Source organism: Salmo salar, chromosome 09, assembly GCF_965601325.2.
Source record: "Salmo salar chromosome 09, fSalSal1, whole genome shotgun sequence".
In the NCBI taxonomy this organism is placed as follows: domain Eukaryota; kingdom Metazoa; phylum Chordata; class Actinopteri; order Salmoniformes; family Salmonidae; genus Salmo; species Salmo salar.
The window spans coordinates 37,566,562-37,587,272 of NC_138299.1; the positions used below are offsets into that span (position 1 = coordinate 37,566,562).

Genomic DNA, 20,711 nt, shown 5'->3' on the forward strand with positions numbered 1-20,711 from the left:
CTATCTCTCTTTCTGTCAGTCAGTCTATCTTTCTGACCCACCTCTGTAGTTGATGATCTCAGTGCCGAGCACAGGGGTCATTTCCAGTACAGTGATGAAGGCCTTATCCATGGAGGTGAGGGGGAAGGGAGACATGCGGTGCCGGCGAGCCACCTTGGTGATGTCTACTGCACTGTGACCTGATGGACATAGAGACAAAGACAGGACGAGTGTGACTGAGAGAATAGTCGTCATGCCCCCCCCCCCCCCCCCCCCCCCCCCCCACCACTCACTCACTCACTCACTCACTCACTCACTCACTCACTCACTCACTCACTCACTCACTCACACACAGACAGCCACACAGACAGCCACACAGAAAACTCTCAATAAAATAACTTACTAGCTCTCAGGATGTTCTCTTTGCTGCCACACCGTGACTGAACCTACAGACAGATACATAGATAAAGAAGAAATGGAGGAGAAAGACATGGTTGAGGTGAAACCACAATAGGAATAGCAGCCTCTGTCCAGAAAGGATGAAAACATTCCACACACTGACTCATCTACACATCCAGCTACTAATGCAGAACATAAAGACAACCACAATCAAACAATCCTCAGACCATGAATGGCAATTAATAATAGATAAGATGAGGATCTCTTAAGCCAAGGAGAGTGGCTTAGTGTGGCTGAGCAGAGCATGTGTATGGGGTAGGAGGAAGGGAGGTGGGGATGGTTAGGGTGGGGTTAGGTCCTAGGGCTTCAGGCTTGGCTTTCAGTTGGTTTTGGACGTGTAATTCGCTTCACATCTCAGTAGTAAGGCTGTCCTAATTCATTTATGTAAGGCTGTCCTAATCCATGTGCCACTGTCCCCCTAGACCAGGTGCATATAACACTACAGGATTATTTATTTACCTTTATTTAACAAGGCAAGTCAGTTACGAACAAATTCATATTTTCAATGACGGCCTAGGAACAGTGGGTTAACTGCCTTGTTCAGGGCAGAACAACAGATTTTTACCTTGTCAGCTCAGGGATTCAATCTAGCAAACCTTTCGGTTACAAGTCCAACGCTCTAACCACTAGGCTACCTGCCGCCCCAAAGTATGTAGGAACCCCTAGCTGGAACCTCTGACACCCAATGCCTCTGGCCTAGGGGGACAGTGGCACATGGTCTAGCTAGGGTCTGGTGCAACAGACAGTATGAGATCCTCTCTACTACAGTACATACAGTATGACCAAGATCAAACAACCAACTAACCAACCACAAATCAAAAAGGTCCAGCACTACTGACACACCAACACAGTCAGAAACAGAAATACACGGCATCTAAATGGAGAAAAGAACGGAGGATACACTGCATCTAAATGGAGAAAAGAACGCAGGATACACTGCATCTAAATGGAGAAAAGAACAGAGGATACACTGCATCTAAATGGAGAAAAGAACGGAGGATACACTGCATCTAAATGGAGAAAAGAACGGAGGATACACTGCATCTAAATGGAGAAAAGAACGGAGGATACACGGCATCTAAATGGAGAAAAGAACAGAGGATACACTGCATCTAAATGGAGAAAAGAACGGAGGATACACTGCATCTAAATGGAGAAAAGAACGGAGGATACACGGCATCTAAATGGAGAAAAGAACAGAGGATACACGGCATCTAAATGGAGAAAAGAACGGAGGATACACGGCATCTAAATGGAGAAAAGAACGGAGGATACACGGCATCTAAATGGAGAAAAGAACGGAGGATACACTGCATCTAAATGGAGAAAAGAACGGAGGATACACTGCATCTAAATGGAGAAAAGAACGGAGGATACACGGCATCTAAATGGAGAAAAGAACGGAGGATACACTGCATCTAAATGGAGAAAAGAACGGAGTATGAGCAGAGAAAAAAAGACGACTAGAGAACGGACCGGAACTGAAAATCCCCAGAATCCACCAGCATACCATACAGCTTCTCAAAGGAGAACATGTATGTTACAAGAATACATAGAATGCAACTGAAAGAGTGAGTGATAGATTGAGAGAGAGAGAGATAGAGAGGGGGAGGGAGAGGTAGTTACTCGCGAGTCATAGGTCCTGCTGTGGCCTCTGTGGTCATTGTTGAGCTACAGTACAGCAACGTATGGACAGAACTGTGATCTATGACAGATCTATGACTGGACAAGAGGTCGTTGAGAAGTGAACAGCTGTACCAGAGGTCAAAAGCGAGGTAGGGGATGAAGTGAAGAAAAGAATGAGAGAATACAGAATGAAGTGGGCTCGGGGCAAAGGAGAATGGATCAACAGCAGCAGGGAGGATGTAGTGTAACAGCATTACTGAGCTTAACACAGATGAACAGTAACACAGGAGAACGGATCAACAGCAGCAGGGAGGATGTAGTGTAACAGCATTACTGAGCTTAACACAGATGAACAGTAACACACTGAGCAGTTCTGACTCGGGTGGTGGTGGGGATATTTAGTATACTGAACAAAAGTAAAAATACAACACAAATATTTTACTGAGTTACTGTTCATATGAGGAAATCAGTCAATTTAAATAAATGAATTAGGGCCAAATCTATGAACTTTGCATGACTGGAAATACAGATATGCATCTGTTGGTCACAGATACCTTAATAAAAAGGTAGGGGTGTGGATCAGAAAACCAGTCAGTATCTGCTGTGACCACCATTTGCCCCATGCAGCACGACACATCTCCTTCGCATAGAGTTGATCAGGCTGTTGATTGTGACCTGTGGAATGTTGTCCCTCTCCTCTTCAATGGCTGTGTGAAGTTGCTGGATATTGGCAGGAAGTGGAAACCGCTGCCGCACACGTCGATTCAAAGCATCCCAAACATGCTCAGTGGGTGACATGTCTGCTGAGTATGCATACCATGGAAGAACTGGGACATTTTCAGCTTCCAGGAATTGTGTACAGATCCTTGCGATACGGGGCCGTGCATTATCATGGTGAAACATGAGGTGATGGTGGCGGAGGAATGGCACGACAATAGGGCCTCAGGATCTCATCACGGTATCTCTGTGCATTCAAATTGCCATCGATAAAATGCAATTGTGTCCACTGTCCGTAGCTTATGGCCGCCTATAACATAGCCCCATGGGGCACTCTGTTCACAACGTTGACATCATGACATCAGCAAACTGCTCACCCACACAACGCCACACACGTGTTCAGCAGTTATGAGGCCGGTTGGACATACTGCCAAATTATCTAAAACAGCGTTGGAGGTGGCTTATGGTAGAGAAATGAACATTCAATTCTCTGGCAACAACTCTGGTGGACATTCCTGCTGTCAGCATGCCAACTGCACGCTCCCTCAAAACTTGACACGTGTGAAAAAATTGCACATTTTAGAGTGGCCTTTATTGTCCCCAGCACAATTGCACTTGTGTAATGATCATACTGTTTAATCAGCTTTTTAACCTTTATTTAACTTGGCAAGTCAGTTAAGAACAAATTCTTATTTACAATGATGGCCTACCCCGGCCAAACCCTAACCCGGACGACGCTGGGCCAATTGTGTGCCGCCCTATGGGACTCCCAATCATGGCCAGTTGTGATACAGCCTGGAATCAAACCAGGTCTGTAGTGACGCCTCTAGCACTGAGATGCAGTGCCATAGACCGCTGCGCCACTCGGGAGCCCAGGGATATAAACTCATTTGTGGAGAAATAAGCTTTTTGTCATATGGAAAATGTCTGGGATCTTTTATTTAATGAAAAATGGGACCAACACTTTACATGTTACGTTTATATTTTTGCTCAGTGTAGAACCACCTGGCCTGACATCCTGGTCTGTACCCTCTCAGTACCATAGGTGCTGCGGGATATGGTCGTGCAGGTAACAAAGGCTAGCAGTGATTTGAGGAAAAGATTTGAGAAATCCTGTCAACATGGGCCTACTGTGATACTACTGTGAAACATCCCAAACCACAAGAGTTTAAACAACACGTCTCTGCATCTCTCCCTGTGAATCAATCCACCTAGGCTGGAGATGAATGTTCTGGGCTACATTAAGAATAGTAGGACAGGAGGTCAGCTCCCTAAAGCACTCAACCTAAACAACAACGACATTACAATGGTCAAACAACAGACATGGATGAGAGGTCATCGCAATAGCTAGGACACAACAAGACTGGAGGGAAAATATCTTAGAGGAGACAGCTGCCTGTGGGATATGTTATGTACAGCAGGCTTGACTGCTTTTACCATGACAACGGGCTCATGGGAACATGACAAGAGGAGAGGAGGACTGCCATCGGAAGAACATAGTGACTTGCTTCCCTGTGTGGTCGCTGATGCTGTCCATCTGCCAGCACTCCCTCCATAACTTTATCTTCTCTCTCTCTTCTCTCCTTACTTTCTCCTCTAGCTCTCCTCTCTCTCCCTCCCTTTCTCCACTCTCTCCCTCCCTTTCTCCACTCTCTCCCTCCCTTTCTCCAATCTTCCTCTATTATCTCTCCTCTTCCCCCTTTCTCTCTCCTCTTCCCCCTTTCTCCTCTCTTCCCCCCTTTCTCCTCTCTTCCTCCTTTCTTTCTCCTCTCTCCCTCACTTTCTCCTCTCTTCCTCCCCTTCTCCTCTCTCCCTCCCTCCCTTTCTCCTCTCTCTCCCTCCCTCCCTTTCTCCTCTCTCTCTCCTGTCTCACCTCCATCACTTTCTCCTCTCTCTTCTCTCCCTCCCTTTCTCCTCTCCCCCTCCGTTTCTCTCTCTCTCTCGCTCTCTCTCCCTTCCTTTCTGCTCTCTCTCCCCCTCCCTTTCCACTCTCTCTCTCCCTCCCTTTCCACTCTCTCTCTCCTTCCCTTTCCGCTCTCTCTCTCTCTCTCTCTCTCTCCCTCCCTTTCCACTCTCTCTCCCTCCCTTTCTCCTCTCTCTCTCTCCCTTCCTTTCTCCACTCTCTCTCCCTCCCTTTCCGCTCTCTCTCTCTCTCTCCCTCCCTTTCTCCTCTCTCTCTCTCCCTTCCTTTCTGCTGTCTCTCCCCCTCCCTTTCCGCTCTCTCTCTCCCTCCCTTTCCACTCTCTCTCTCTCTCCCTCCCTTTCCACTCTCTCTCCCTTCCTTTCTCCTCTCTCTCTCTCTCTCTTCCTCCCACAACAGAGGTCATGAATGAAAGTGAGGCAAACAGAGAAGGGAAGGATTGGATGAATAATTGAATGAATAAACAAGTGAATGAATGAATTAAGCAGAAGGAAATATTATTAGATGAGTCTTTGCCAGATGCTGCATAAAAACACACACACACACACACACACACACACACACACACACACACACACACACACACACACACACACACACACACACACACACACACAGTAAGTCATCAAGATGAGATGAGGGTCAAGCAGAAACAGATGAGTCAGCATGTTGATGAATGCCAATAAGGCTCTGATTACCTTTGGACTAAAAGAAAGACGAGACTGTCAGGCCCAATCAACAAAAAAAAAATTACTAGGAGATTACCCAATCAGAGGGATCGATCAGCGCCTGTGGGCCAGGATTCCAATAGTGTTAACAGGACAATATGTCATGTCCTCTAGTGATAAAGTGAGCCTGTCACAGACCTGAGATGACAGGACGATTTGCTGATGGCCCTGAGCGCGGTGTGTGTAACCATTTACCTGGTCCAAGGTAGAGTACCTAGACCGGACTGTGATGACCTCATCCAGGTGAGCCCTGAACTCTCTCCGTGCAGCCTGGAGAAAGCCACAGGACAGTCACTCGCCTGGACCACACACACACACACACACACACACACACACACACACACACACACACACACACACACACACACACACACACACACACACACACACACACACACACACACACACACACACACACACACACACACACACACACACACTGACACACACGCCAAACATGGCACATACAAATTACGCTCATGAGTGCACACAAACACAGGTATGGCTCACACAGACACACAACCACAGGTAACGCGTACACACACAAGCACACTACCCACCAATTCCCAATTGTCCTGACACACACTGACCAAACACACTACAAAGCATGTACGCGTGCCGGGACTGGTATGAGATGGAGACTGCAGACATTTAGTCAAACAAATGGAGCCAAATCAAATATGAAAAAAACTCGAACCGCACTGAACCACATGGACATGACTCCACAATTTCTACATTCACTTTTATTGACTCAATCTGAAAATCCAAAGGGCAAGGAAACCCAAACTGTTTCTAAACACAAACAAAGCAAAAGGTCATGGTTACCATGGTTAAAATGATACCGTGATGATTAGGACGGGAGATTTTTAAAGCATCGTTCTGAGAGTGGATTAGATTTAATGCCTGAGGAATGAGTGTGAGTGAGAGAGAGAGAGAGAGAGAGAGAGAGAGAGAGAGAGAGAGAGAGAGAGAGAGAGAGAGAGAGAGAGAGAGGATTATATTTAAAGCCTGAGGAATGAGTGTGTGTGAGAGAGAGAGAAGGGGCTATAATGTAGAGAAGCAAGGGTTCAGGGTTGGTCTGACTGTGTCTGTTTGTTGGTGTGTGATTGTGTGTGACAGATAGTCCAGCTCAGAGCAGGAGGTCATCAGTTCACACCACAACGAGGGGCTGTGGAACAAGGGAAGGATAAAGAAGATAAATAGAACAATGATGAATAATGACGTTGATAAAAGAAAAAGTGTTCCAAAATAAACACTTGGGTCAAACGCACATCATTTAGTCAGTAAACACACATCATGTAGCCAGTAAACTCAAAAACTCAAGAAATAGCTTACAACAACGCAACAAATAATAGTGTAGAGAATCTCCAGATTTCTAAGCTCTTTGGTCACCAGTGAGATGCATGTCTGGTTGAGAGGTTTGGGGGGGGTCACAGTGCTGCAGTGAGGGTAGGGAGAAGGAGGGCGGATGGAAGGATAGAGGGAGGAGAGGAGGAGGAGGTGAGGGGAGAGGCGTACAGTGGAGAGGAGGGAAGGTGGGGAGAGGAGGGGGGCAGGTGTAAGGATGGGGGGGGGGAGGGAGGGAGGGGGAGGGGAGGAGGGGTGGCAGGGGAAGGTGGGGGGGGGGAGGTGGGGGGTGAGGGGGAGGAGTGGAGTGGGACAGGTGGAAGGATAGAAAATAGGGAGGAAAGGACTGTGGAAGGGCCTCTAAGGAGGCGGGACTAGGGTATTTGACGGAGGAAGAGTGATAGAAGAGAGAACGGGGTGGGGATGGGGTGATTGCCATGGCAACGCAGGTAGATTGACACATGCGGAGGTACCTCTGAGACACTATAAGTGGATGAGCAGGAGGGGAGCCGGGCCTAGGGGCGGTGTCGTGGGAGAGAGAGAGAGGGAGGGAGAAGGGGGAGGAGAAGAGATCAGAGAGATAGGGGAAGAGGGGAAGGGAGGGAGAAGAGAACAGGGTTAACACAGCAGCCAGTGGCAGCCATCGGCAGGAGAGAGGACAGACAAAAGAGTGCCCCTAGTGGGCTGGAGGATTGCATCTCACACTAAATACAAGGCGGGAAGGGGACGGCACAGTTCAAATGTCAAACTACTACTGGGACATGAGTTTTGTCCTATAGATACTCCATCTCAACAAGACAGAGACCTATAGTAGGACATGAGTTTTGTCCTATAGATACTCCATCTCAACAAGACAGAGACCTATAGTAGGACATGAGTTGTGTCCTATAGATACTCCATGTCAACAAGACAAGAGACCTATCGTCATAGAGACAATCCAAAGACGCCTAGACTAATACTATGATAAACCACCACAGTATTGCAAAAGAATGTAAAACCCAGCTCAGCAACAGAGACGTGCTATTGTTGTTACTACAGATCAACTGTGCTGCAGAATTATCTAGTGCTAAAGGAACAACAGAAGAGGAGTATTGAGTTGGGAATGGAAGATTAGAATAGTGCTAAGACAGCGTTATGGATGGGGTCACACACGCACGCACACACACGCACGCACATTACTTGGGTTGGGCTTTAGTTTAATCAGTTCACGTATGAGTCAGGTCAGGTGGCTCCACGTGCACCTTTCACCTCAGACTGAGTGAAGTGTGTGTGTGTGTGTGTGTGTGTGTGTGTGTGTGTGTGTGTGTGTGTGTGTGTGTGTGTGCGTGACCATAGCAAGCATCGGATCCCTGTGGTTCTTCTTGAGATGACCTCCGACTCCTTCTCCCATCATCAATCAACGTCTGGTGTGTGTGTGGTATGGGGGTGTGTGGGGGGTGGGGTGGAGGACAAATCAATATTACAAAGACAAGAGGGTAGGCGTGACATGGGCAGACCGGGCGCCAGAACAAATCATTTGGAAGTGCATTTGATTTCCATAGGCGGGCCCATTTCTTCACTGGTTCTCTTACGTCTCCACACATTGTTTTAATGGGTCTAATACTGAAGACCCCAGGCAGCTCATGATTTTCATGTTTGAGGAAGCTTACAATATATCCTACCATTTCTGCCGATCTGCAAGCCAGTTCAAAATATTTATACACATAATGTTTTCCTTTCTCAAAATCATTGTCACGTGGTTAATCACTATGGTGAGAGCACTAGCCTCTGCCATATGGACACACTGATACACTGTGATCCACTGGTGGCTAAAGACAGGAGAGCATAGAACTCAGAGATAGTCTATAGGCCAATGCAGCAGTTGGCCTATATTATATACACAGTGATGGAAAAAGTACCCAATTGTCATACTTGAGTAAAAGTAAAGATACGTTAATAGAAAATGACTCAAGCAAAAGTGAAAGTCACAAAATACTACTTTAGTAAAAGTCCAAAAACATTTGGTTTGAAATATACAGTGGGGGGAAAAAAGTATTTGATCCCCTGCAGATTTTGTACATTTGCCCACTGACAAAGAAAGGATCAGTCTATAATTTTAATGGTAGGTTTATTTGAACAGTGAGAGACAGAATAACAACAAAAATATCCAGAAAAACGCATGTCAGAAATGTTATACATTTATTTGCATTTTAATGAGGGAAATAAGTATTTGACCCCCTCTCAATCAGAAAGATTTCTGGCTCCCAGGTGTCTTTTATACAGGTAACGAGCTGAGATTAGGAGCACACTTAAAGGGAGTGCTCCGAATCTCAGTTTGTTACCTGTATAAAAGACACCTGTCCACAAAAGCAATCAATCAATCAGATTCCAAACTCTCCACCATGGCCAAGACCAAAGAGCTCTCCAAGGATGTCAGGGACAAGATTGTAGACCTACACAAGGCTGGAATAGGCTACAAGACCATCGCCAAGCAGCTTGGTGAGAAGGTGACAACATTTGGTGCGATTATTCGCAAATGGAAGAAACACAAAAGAACTGTCAAACTCCCTCGGCCTGGGGCTCCATGCAAGATCTCACCTCATGGAGTTGCAATGATCATGAGAACGGTGAGGACTGAAATCCTGCAGCGCCCGCAAGGTCCCCCTGCTCAAGAATACATATACATGCCCGTCTGAAGTTTGCTAATGAACATCTGAATGACTCAGAGGACAACTGGTGAAAGTGTTGTGGTCAGATGAGACCAAAATGGAGCTCTTTGGCATCAACTCAACTCGCCGTGTTTGGAGGAGGAGGAATGCTGCCTATGACCCCAAGAACACCATCTCCACCGTCAAACATGGAGGTGGAACAATTATGCTTTGGGGGTGTTTTTCTGCTAAGGGGACAGGACAACTTCACCGCATCATTTGACGGGGCCATGTACTGTCAAATCTTGGGTGAGAACCTCCTTCCCTCAGCCAGGGCATTGAAAATGGGTCGTGGATGGGTATTCCAGCATGACAATGACCCAAAACACACGGCCAAGGCAACAAAGGAGTGGCTCAAGAAGAACCACATTAAGGTCCTGGAGTGGCCTAGTCAGTCTCCAGACCTTAATCCCATAGAAAAGCTGTGGAGGGAGCTGAAGATTCGAGTTGCCAAACGTCAGCCTCGAAACCTTAATGACTTGGAGAAGATCTACAAAGAGGAGTGGGACAAAATCCCTCCTGAGATGTGTGCAAACCTGGTGGCCAACTACAAGAAACGTCTGACCTCTGTGATTGCCAACAAGGGTTTTGCCACCAAGGTCTTAGTCATGTTTTGCAGAGGGGTCAAATACTTATTTCCCTCATTAAAATGCAAATAATTTTATAACATTTTTGACATGCGTTTTTCTGGATTTTTTTGTTGTTATTCTGTCTCTCACTGTTCAAATAAACCTACTATTAAAATTATAGACTGATCATTTCTTTGTAAGTGGGCAAACGTACAAAATCAGCAGGGGATCAAATACTTTTTTCTCCCACTGTACTTAAGTATCAAAAGTAACAGAATAAATCATTTAAAATTCCTTATATTAAGCTAATCTTTTTAATTTACGGATAGCCAGGGGAACACTCCAACACTCAGACATAATTTACAAACGAAGCATTTGTGTTTTGCGAGTGTGTGAGTCCTCCCGATCAGAGGCAGTAGGGATGACCAGGGATGTTCCTTGATTAGCGTGTGAATTTGACAATTTTCCTGTATTACTAAGCATTACAAATGAATGAGTACTGTTGGGTGTCAGGGAAAATGTATGGAGTAAAAAGTACATTTTATTTAGGTATGTAGTGAAGTAAAAGTGAAGTAAAAATATAAATAGTAAAGTAAAGTACAGATACACCAAAAAACTACTGAAGTAGTACTTTCAAGTATTTTACACCACTGGGCCTATAAACTTCCATCATCAACTAAGTAAAATAATATAGGCCTAAAGCTGACAAATAGAAAAAGTAGAAATGATCCTGATTCTTTAAATCACATTCATCTCTCTTTTCTGCCTGTCTGCCTCCCTTTCTGTCTGCCTCCCTTTCTGTCTGCCTCCCTTTCTCTCTGCCTCCCTTTCTGTCTGTCTTGGCTTGAGCTGTTGTTAGTGAAGTTCAACATTGTTTCAAATGATGTACTTCACTTCTACACCTGCATTGCTCGCTGTTTGGAGTTTTAGGCTGGGTTTCTGTACAGCACTTTGTGACATCTGCTGATGTAAAAAGGACTTCATAAATACATTTTATTGATTGATTGATCTGGCCCGAAGCTGTCTCTAAGAAACTTGCAACATTGTATCAACTAGTCTATTCCGGGCCCTCAAAGTTTCCTGCGCCAGTGAGCTCGGGACAGAAATCTGTTTTTTATTCGTTTTTCAATGGTTATATAGGATCATCAGATGGTGATATTTTGCTCTTTCAAACCGAGGCTTGGTGATTCTCCAGGCCGGGAGTGTTGGAAAGATTTTTCAAATACTGAGGAACCATCATTTGCAATGGATGTTAAAAAAACGGACTTTGTTGACTTGTGTGAGGTGATGAAAAAATGAGTGGTATGCATGGTGAGTTAAGACAATCAGAAATAAGCCTGCCAAATGGGCACTTTCCTATATGCATGCATTCTGGGAGACGCACCATATCTTTGCCACACTCCCTCCCCTTATTCTTGATGCAACATTGTAAATTATACTCAAGACATTATCATGACACATATTTTACAGGCTTTTCACTGACAGCCACAACTCGATCAGCGAGACCTATTGCAATGCCTGCTACTCAAGTTACGGCCTTCCCAAACACACTTGTGAATTGAAACAATCCACAATTTTTTTTAAGAAGCTAATGATCCTCTGTGGCTGAGTCATGCTCTCTGAGTCATGCTCTCTCTCAAAATAATATTTTGAATTATTTTATTTAGACAGGAGTAAGTATATAATGTTGGCGAAACATCAATTTACTTTAGGGCAATCCAGCATCTTAACAGTGCACTGTGTACCCGCCCCCTTTCCAATTCACAAGAGGCTGAAACCAGAGAGCTGTATATAATGACGAGATGCCCATGTCTCAGCCCTAACAATGGAGAGTCTGGGAAGGCAGGCTACAAGCTTGGGTCTGCATATTATTCCCATAGAAACGCATTGGACTTATACTGGACAGATTTTGGTGAGAGTGAGCTCTCTCGCTTCGCCTCTTCCTCTCTGATGAAACTATATCAGCGGAGAAAAGCATCAGAGTGAAACAGCACCGCTCTATGTGTAGACCATGTATCTGATGCTGTCTGGACAGTGAAACAGCACCGCTCTATGTGTAGACCATGTATCTGATGCTGTCTGGACAGTGAAACAGCCCGCTCTATGTGTAGACCATGTATCTGATGCTGTCTGGACCAAAAGAGTGTGACATATGTCATATTATGTCTCTCCAGACAGCATCAGATACATGGTCTACACATACTGAGACAGAAGGGTGCTGTTTCACTGTCCAGACAGCATCAGATACATGGTCTACACATACTGAGACAGAAGGACGCTCAGATGATTTAGCTGAGATTGATGCGTCTTTCTGTCTGCGTGTGTCTCAGTCAAATAAATTATCAATATTTTAATATTTTATTTGAAGGTACAGTAGGGCGGGCCAGTCCCCTTAAGGCTCGTCCATAACGTCGGCTCTGGTCATGGGACTGCTGCTCAATACTAACTGTTAATGGTACACACACGAGCATGCACACACACACAACAACACTGGCACAGGCCACACACACGGATGCACGCACGCACCATTCTCCATGCAAGCACACACAAACATACCAACCAAGGTTAATTAATACCATGGCTGTTGTTTTGTGCAATTATTACATGGTACTTCAACATGAGGGAAACAAAGGCATGGGAAATGGATATTATCCCACAGTTAATTCATCTGCAGTGCTGTACAGTCGCCAGGTGTGTGTGTGTGGTATGCATGTGTGTGTGTGTGTGTGTGTGTGTGTGTGTGTGTGTGTGTGTGTGTGTGTGTGTGTGTGTTCAGCTCCCCTCCAGGGCTGTATTGCTCAGACTCATAAGCAGCCGCCTGTCTGCCCACTCATCCCCATCCCCAGAAGGTACCACTCTGGAGGCACGCAGAACCTCTCCTAACCCAGCCTCACCCCTCCTAACCCGCTCAAACCCTCTGGCCTCAGCGCTCCTCACCCCTTGCCTGTGTGTGCCTCCCAGTCATGCTATTTTCCATCCAGTCTAACCACATCCAGGAGAGCAGCCTGGAGCACTGTGGTGACGCATTAAAGACCATGCTAGTTACACCTAATGTGATAGAAAACGTCAATGACATGGTGCAACGTAACAAAAAAATTACTGGCGCATCCAAGCAGTTGTATAGGAATGTGACGGCTAATCCTAGGAAGGAGTTGTCAGCAGAATAGTTGTATAGAATCAATGGAAAGCTACAACGGCTGTGTTTAGCCTATAAGGATAGGCAGGGTTCTCCACTCCACAGTAGAAAGAGCTGCTACAGCTTGAGGAACAGGGCAGACAGACACACACACACCGCCGGCTGTGGAATCAACCAGAGCCCAACAACCCTCTACCACTGTAACTGGACTGAGAGTGAATTAAAAGCATTATGAAACAGTCATTGAGTGTTGTTGCGCTGAATATAGGTGATGCTGTCTAACTCTCGCTCCATGTTACAGAGGGAAAACTATGTCGTTGACCGTTCAGGCACCACATCCATGAGAGAGAGAGGGAACATTCGGTTGCTCTGACTAGTAAACAACGTAGCAGAATAGCCATCTGGGTGGTACCACTGGGTGGTAATGGGGGGCTTAAAATCGATACAGTTATATATCACAATATTATTTTGGACAATATTATGTTGATACTTTGACTCCAAGTATATGTAAAAATCTTTCATCCTATAGCTTGTTCTAATATTTTTAAATAGTGAGACAACATGTTTTCAGCACTTTTATTTCCCTGACAGATCAAAACTCATGCTCTCTCTCGTTTCTCTGGAGCAGACATATAATGAGTAATACTATATGTTTGGAACATCAAATCGCAATAAAATCGCAGTATCGAATCGCAATACACATAATCGTGAGAATCACAATACGTACAGTGCCTTCGGAAAGTATTGACTTTTTCCACATTTTGTTAGGTTATAGCCTTATTCTAAAATTGATTAAATTGTTATTTTTCCTCATCAATCTACACACAGTATCCCATAACGACAAAGCAAAAATGGGTTTTTAGAAATGTTTGCTAATTTAAATAAAAAGTACATAAGTATTCAGACCCTTTACTCAGTACTTTGTTGAAACCCCTTTGGCAGCGATTAAGTCTTCTTGGGTATGATGCTACAAGCTTGGCACACCTGTATGTGCGGAGTTTCTCCCATTCTTCTCTGTAGATCATCTCAAGCTCTGTCAGGTTGGATGTGGAGCGTCACTGCACAGCTACAGTGAGGGAAAAAAGTATTTGATCCCCTGCTGATTTTGTATGTTTGCCCACTGACAAAGAAATAATCAGTCTATAATTTTAATGGTAGGTTTATTAGACAAACAAAAAAATCCAGAAAAACACGTAAAAAATGTTATAAAATTATTTGCATTTTAAATGATGGAAATAAGTATTTGACCCCTCTGCAAAACATGACTTAGTACTTGGTGGCAAAACCCTTGTTGGCAATCACAAAGGTCAGTCGTTTCTTGTAGTTGGCCACCAGGTTTGCACACATCTCAGGAGGGATTTTGTCCCACTCCTCTTTGCAGATCTTCTCCAAGTCATTAAGGTTTCGAGGCTGACGTTTGGCAACTCGAACCTTCAGCTCCCTCCACAGATTTTCTATGGGATTAAGGTCTGGAGACTGGCTAGGCCACTCCAGGACCTTAATGTGCTTCTGCTTGAGCCACTCCTTTGTTGCCTTGGCCGTGTGTTTTGGGTCATTGTCATGCTGGAATACCCATCCACGACCCATTTTCAATGCCCTGGCTGAGGGAAGGAGGTTCTCACCCAGGATTTGACGGTACATGGCCACATCCATCGTCCCTTTGATGCGGTGAAGTTGTCCTGTCCCCTTAGCAGAAAAACATCCCCAAAGCATGTTTCCACCTCCATGTTTGACGGTGGGGATGGTGCTCTTGGGGTCATAGGCAGCATTCCTCCTCCTCCAAACACGGCGAGTTGAGTTGATGCCAAAGAGCTCCATTTTGGTCTCATCTGACCACAACACTTTCACCCAACCCTGAATCATTCAGATGTTCATTGGAAAACTTCAGACAGGCATGTATATGTGCTTTCTTGAGCAGGAGGACATTGCGGGCGCTGCAGGATTTCAGTCCTTCACGGGATGGTGTGATACCAATTGTTTTCTTGGTGACTATGGTCCCAGCTGCCTTGAGCTCATTGACAAGATCCTCCTGTGTAGTTCTGGGCTGATTCCTCACCGTTCTCATGATCATTGCAACTCCACGAGATGAGATCTTGCATGGAGCCCCAGGCCGAGGGATATTGACAGTTCTTTTGTGTTTCTTACATTCGCGAATAATCGCACCAACTGTTGTCACCTTCTCACCAAGCTGCTTGGCGATGGTCTTGTAGCCCATTCCAGCCTTGTGTAGGTCTACAATTTTGTCCCTGACATCCTTGGAGAACTCTTTGGTCTTGGCCATGGTGGAGAGTTTGGAATCTGATTGATTGATTGCTTCTGCTCCCTTTAAGAGTGTGCTCCTAATCTCAGCTCGTTACCTGTATAAAAGACACCTGGGAGCCAGAAATCTTTCTGATTGAGAGGGGGTCAAATACTTATTTCCCTCATTAAAATGCAAATAAATGTATAACATTTCTGACATGCGTTTTTCTGGATTTGTTTGTTGTTATTCTGTCTCTCACTGTTCAAGTAAACCTACCATTAAAATTATAGACTGATCATTTCTTTGTCAGTGGGCAAACGTACAAAATCAGCAGGGGATCAAATACTTTTTTCCCTCACTGTATTTTCAGGTCTCTCCAGAGATGTTTGATCAGGTTCAAGTCCGTGATCTTGCTGGACCACTCAAGGACATTCAGAGACTTGTCCCGAAGCCACTCCTGCATTGTCTTGGCTGTGTGCTTAGGGTCATTGTCCTTTTGGAAGGTAAACCTTTGCCCCAGTTTGAGGTCCAGAGAGCTCTGGAGCAGGTTTTCATCAAGGATCTCTCTGTACTTTGCTTCGTTCATCTTTCCCTCGATCCTGACTAGTCTCCCAGTCCCTGCCACTCAAAAATATCCCCACAGCATGATGCTGCCACCACCATGCTTCACCGTAGGGATGTTGCCATGTTTCCTCCAGACGTGACGCTTGGCATTCAGGCCAAAGAGTTCAATCTTGGTTTCATCAGACCAGAAAATCTTGTTTTTAGGTGCCTTTTGGCAAATTCCAAGCAGGCTGTCATGTGCCTTTTACTGAGGAGTGGCTTCCGTCTGGCCACTCTACCATAAAGGCCTGATTGGTGGAGTGCTCCAGAGATGGTTGGCCTTCTAGAAGGTTCTCCCATCCCCACAGAGGAACTCTAGAGCTCTGTCAGAGTGACCATCGGGTCCTTGGTCATCTCCCTGACCAAGGCCCTTCTCCACCGATTGCTCAGTTTTGCCGGGAAGCCAGCTCTAGGAAGAGTCTTGGTGGCTCCAAACTTCTTCCATTTAAGATTGATGGAGGTCACTGTGTTCTTGGGGACCTTCAATGCTGCAGAAATGTTTTGGTACCCTTCCCCAGATCTGTGTCTCAACATAATCCTGTCTCGGAGCTCTACGGACAATTTCTTCGACCTCATGGCTTGCGTTTTGGTCTGACATGCACTGTCAACTGTGGGACCTTATATAGACAGGTGTGTGCCTTTCCAAATCATGTCCAATCAATTGAATTTACCACAGGTGGACTCCAGTCAAGTTGTAGAAACATCTCAAGGATGATCAATGGAAACAGGATACACCTGAGCTCAATTTTGAGTCTCATAGCAAACGGTCTGTACATTTATGTAAATTAGGTATTTCTGGTTTTACCTTTTAATACATTTGCAAAAATGTATAAAAACCTGTTTTTGCTTTGTCATTGTGGGGTATTGTGTGTAGATGGCTGAGGATTTTAATGTATTTAATCCCTTTTAGAATAAGGCTGTAATGTAGCAAAATGTGGAAATACTCAAGGGGTCTGAATACACTGTATTGTATCGGCACCTAAGTACCATGATAATATTGTATCGTGAGGTCCCTGGCAATTCCCAGCCCTACTATCAGTATTTAACTGCTTTCAACAGCACTGACAAGATCCTCAGCTTTAGGCTGTCAGTACAAAGCACCATAGACCCAGAGCAAATCACCAACTACACTATATCTGGACGAAGCTTCAGTACAGAAGCATCTAAGGCTTGGCTTTCTGCCAACACCACATCCAGAAACAGCAGTAAGACAACACTATCATCTGTGGCTAACATCTGAGACCATGTCACCTAAAACCTCTTTATCTAATACAGTTCTCTCAGTCTAACATCTGAGACCATGTCACCTAAAACCTCTTAATCTAATACAGTACTCTCAGTCTATTATTTTCCTATGGAAAAATGTCATGCCTTCTATTCAGATTCAAAACTCAAACAGAGCTTTTGTGAGGTATCTAGCTACAGGTTTGAGAAAGCTCAGATTAGCAACGCTACTGTGTGTTAGTATCCCCCAGGAAGAGTAGCTTCTGCATGAGCAACAGCTACTGGGGATCCTAATGAATAAATAACAATATAGCTGGAGATGTGAGTGGTGGCTAGCTAATTGGCTACTGTATTGTACAAACTGAGTTATAATACACAATAATACATAGATGGAGATGTGAGTGGTAGCTAGCTAATTGGCTACAGTATTGTACAAACTGAGTTATAATAGACAATACATAATAATACATAGATGGAGATATGAGTGGTAGCTAGCTAATTGGCTACAGTATTGTACAAACTGAGTTATAATATACAATACATAATGGGTAATGCACTTTTGACAGTCACATAACACAAACCTTGCCCCCACACACACACACACACACACACACACACACACACACACACACACACACACACACACACACACACACACACACACACACACACACACACACACACACACACACACGTAATAAATCAACTACACACAAAGAGCCACAATCTCGCATCCCCTTCTAATGCACACAAAAACAATGACCCCCTTTGCCCACTAACACGTGCAACGAGAGCTAGCAAAACACAAAACACCAGTCAGTCCGCCAGGAGAGAAGAGAAGATGAGGCAGGCTGCTTACCATGCTTTATCCTGCTTCTGAGTAAGAAGATGTAGTCTCCCACACGCTCACTGGCACACACACACACACCACACACACACACACACACACACACACACACACACACACACACACACACACACACACACACACACACACACACACACACACACACACACACACACACACACACACACACACACACACACACACACACACACACAGGCTCAGAGAGGAAGGGATTGACAGTGAGAGAGGAGGGAGCATAGAAGGCAGAGAGAGCACAGCAGGCGAAATGAGAGAGCGGGAGAGAGAAAGTGTGGGATGGGGTGAAAAAAAGGAGAGAGGGAGGGTGGAGAATAGAGAGAGAGATAACAACTTAGAGCAAGAAAGAGAATGCAAACAGCAAGAAAAAGCAGAGAGAGAGAGGGGAGAGAGAAAGAGAGGGGGGAGAGAAAGAAGGGAGGGAGAGAGGGGAGGGAGAGAGAGAGAGAGAGAGAGAGAGGGGAATAAGGTATCCTAATATTTTATTTTATTAGGATCTCTTTTAGTCCTCATTTGGACTAATCTTCCAAGAGTCCTTAAAAATTAAAATACTATTCATAATACGATCACATTTTCACAAATAACACACTGTTACAAACAGACATAATACACTAACATATTGACCAGATAACAGTCTAAAAACATAAATTGATTCTTCATCTACCATAGTCCAGCACAACTTTCCTATGTATTATATTTAAATGGTATTAAAGTATTGTTTGAATTTATATATTGAAAGGTTTCTGGTTTGCGCAGATAAATTATTCAATTTCTTTATTGCTCTAAATCTAAATGTTATTTTGCCTATTTCTCTTTTCTGTCTGGGTAACACATAGATGGTGGACAATTATTCCTAGTATTTACTGAATGTCTATCTCTTACCAACTGAATACTGTTGTGAATAGAGTTTGGCCATTTTAAATTGTGTATATTATGAAATAAAATACTTTTTTTTAAATTATCTTGTTGATTGATGACCAACCAAGAGTATTGAGCATGACTACAACAGAAGAACCATATCTCCACCTTAAAACAATCCTTGCTGCTTTGTTCTGTGCAATCTGCAGCCTCCTAATGTCACTTGCTGATGCATTTCCCCAAACCACAGGACAGTAGTTCACCTGACTCAAAATTCATGCTTGGGTTGTTTGCTTAAGTATCTTTCCTGGTAAATATTTTGCTATCCTTCTGATCTTGCAAGCAGTTTTAATATTTTTTTTTAACATAGATGAGTTATTTGAGATGACCATGATAAGCAGTTGTCTAGCTGCACTCCCAATAGTTTGGTTTCTGACACTTCCTCAAGTTGTACTCCCCCCATACTTAATTGTATCCCATGCTGTGTGGCCTTTCCTGGTGGAACAGACAAACATAACCTTGGTTTTCTTGGTGTTCAAAACAAGATTGTTCTGGCAAACCCACTCCCTGACATTTTCCAAATGTTCTTGTAGAGCTTGCTATACCTGTTGAACCAATTGTCTTGCTGTATAAATTGTAGGATCATCTGCAAATATAGTAGCTTGAGTTTCAGATAAGCCATAAGGAAGGTCGTTGGTATATATTAAGTAAAAAAGTGGCCCAAGGCAGCTGCCCTGCGGTATTCCACAGTTTAAAGCATGAAGGGAAGAAAATTAACCTTTGAAGTAGGTGGACAGTTTCCTGTCAGTTAGATATGACTGTACCCAATTCAATGCTACCTCCTTAAAACCATAATGCATTCATTTTGTCAAAATTATTTCATGACCCACTAAATCAAATGCTGGACTAAAATCTAAAAATAGTACACCCACAAACCTGCCATTATCCACAGCATTGAGCCACTGGTCAGCCATGTCAACCAATGCAGTGGTAGTGGAATGGTTTTTGCGATAAGCATGATGATTGGCTGTAATCAGATCATTCTTTTCCATGTACTCCCATATTTGTCTACTCACAATACCCTCCAATATCTTACTGAGTGAAGGGAGTAGACTAATTGGTTGACTATTGGCAGGAGAAATGGGTTGTTTGCTGTCGGAATAGGAGACAGTTTAGCATGCTTCCATTCATTTGCAAACATCCCCTTTTCCAGTGACTAATTAAATATGTATTTCAGTGGAGCTGCAGTCTGGGGAGCAGCATAGCGAAGTAAAACATTGTCCATAAGATCATAACCTGTACATTTACCATCGGGTAACGACTTCAATAGGTTCAACACCTCCTCTACTGACACCATTTGTAGACTAAAAGAGCAGGTCTTGTTGTTCATAATATGATCATCAATCCATTAGACAATAGCTTGTTTGTTAGAATGGGTGTTTACATTATCGCTCAGTAAATACATTTTCTTTGTTAAAAAATCAGCAAAATGATTGGCAATATTAGCTGGTTTTATTATTGTTCTCCCACCAGCCTCCACACTAGATGGGCATGATGAGATAGATGTACCAAGTAGGCCCTGAACTGTATTCCATACCTTTTTAGAATCATTTTTACAATCAATAAAAGCATTTTTGTAAAATAACGTTTTTCTTAAGATTCAATTTTACTGCATAATTACATAGTGTTCTATAATTCTGTTCATCAATTTCTAGTTTAGAAAGAGGGGGAG

At 44.2% G+C, this 20,711-nt stretch overlaps 1 protein-coding gene across 5 annotated transcripts in view; it reads right to left on the reverse strand.

Moving 5' to 3' along the window:
- gphna (gephyrin a) overlaps window positions 1-20,711 on the reverse strand; it is a 173,767-nt gene that overhangs the window by 31,116 nt on the left and 121,940 nt on the right. For all 5 annotated transcript variants that reach the window (XM_082955756.1, XM_014211285.3, XM_045723618.2 and 2 more), the window contains 2 exons: window positions 383-425; window positions 42-179 (listed from right to left, as the gene is read on the reverse strand). In XM_082955756.1, the coding sequence (XP_082811882.1) occupies window positions 42-179; window positions 383-425 (181 nt within the window). The remainder of the gene's footprint in view (window positions 1-41; window positions 180-382; window positions 426-20,711) is intronic.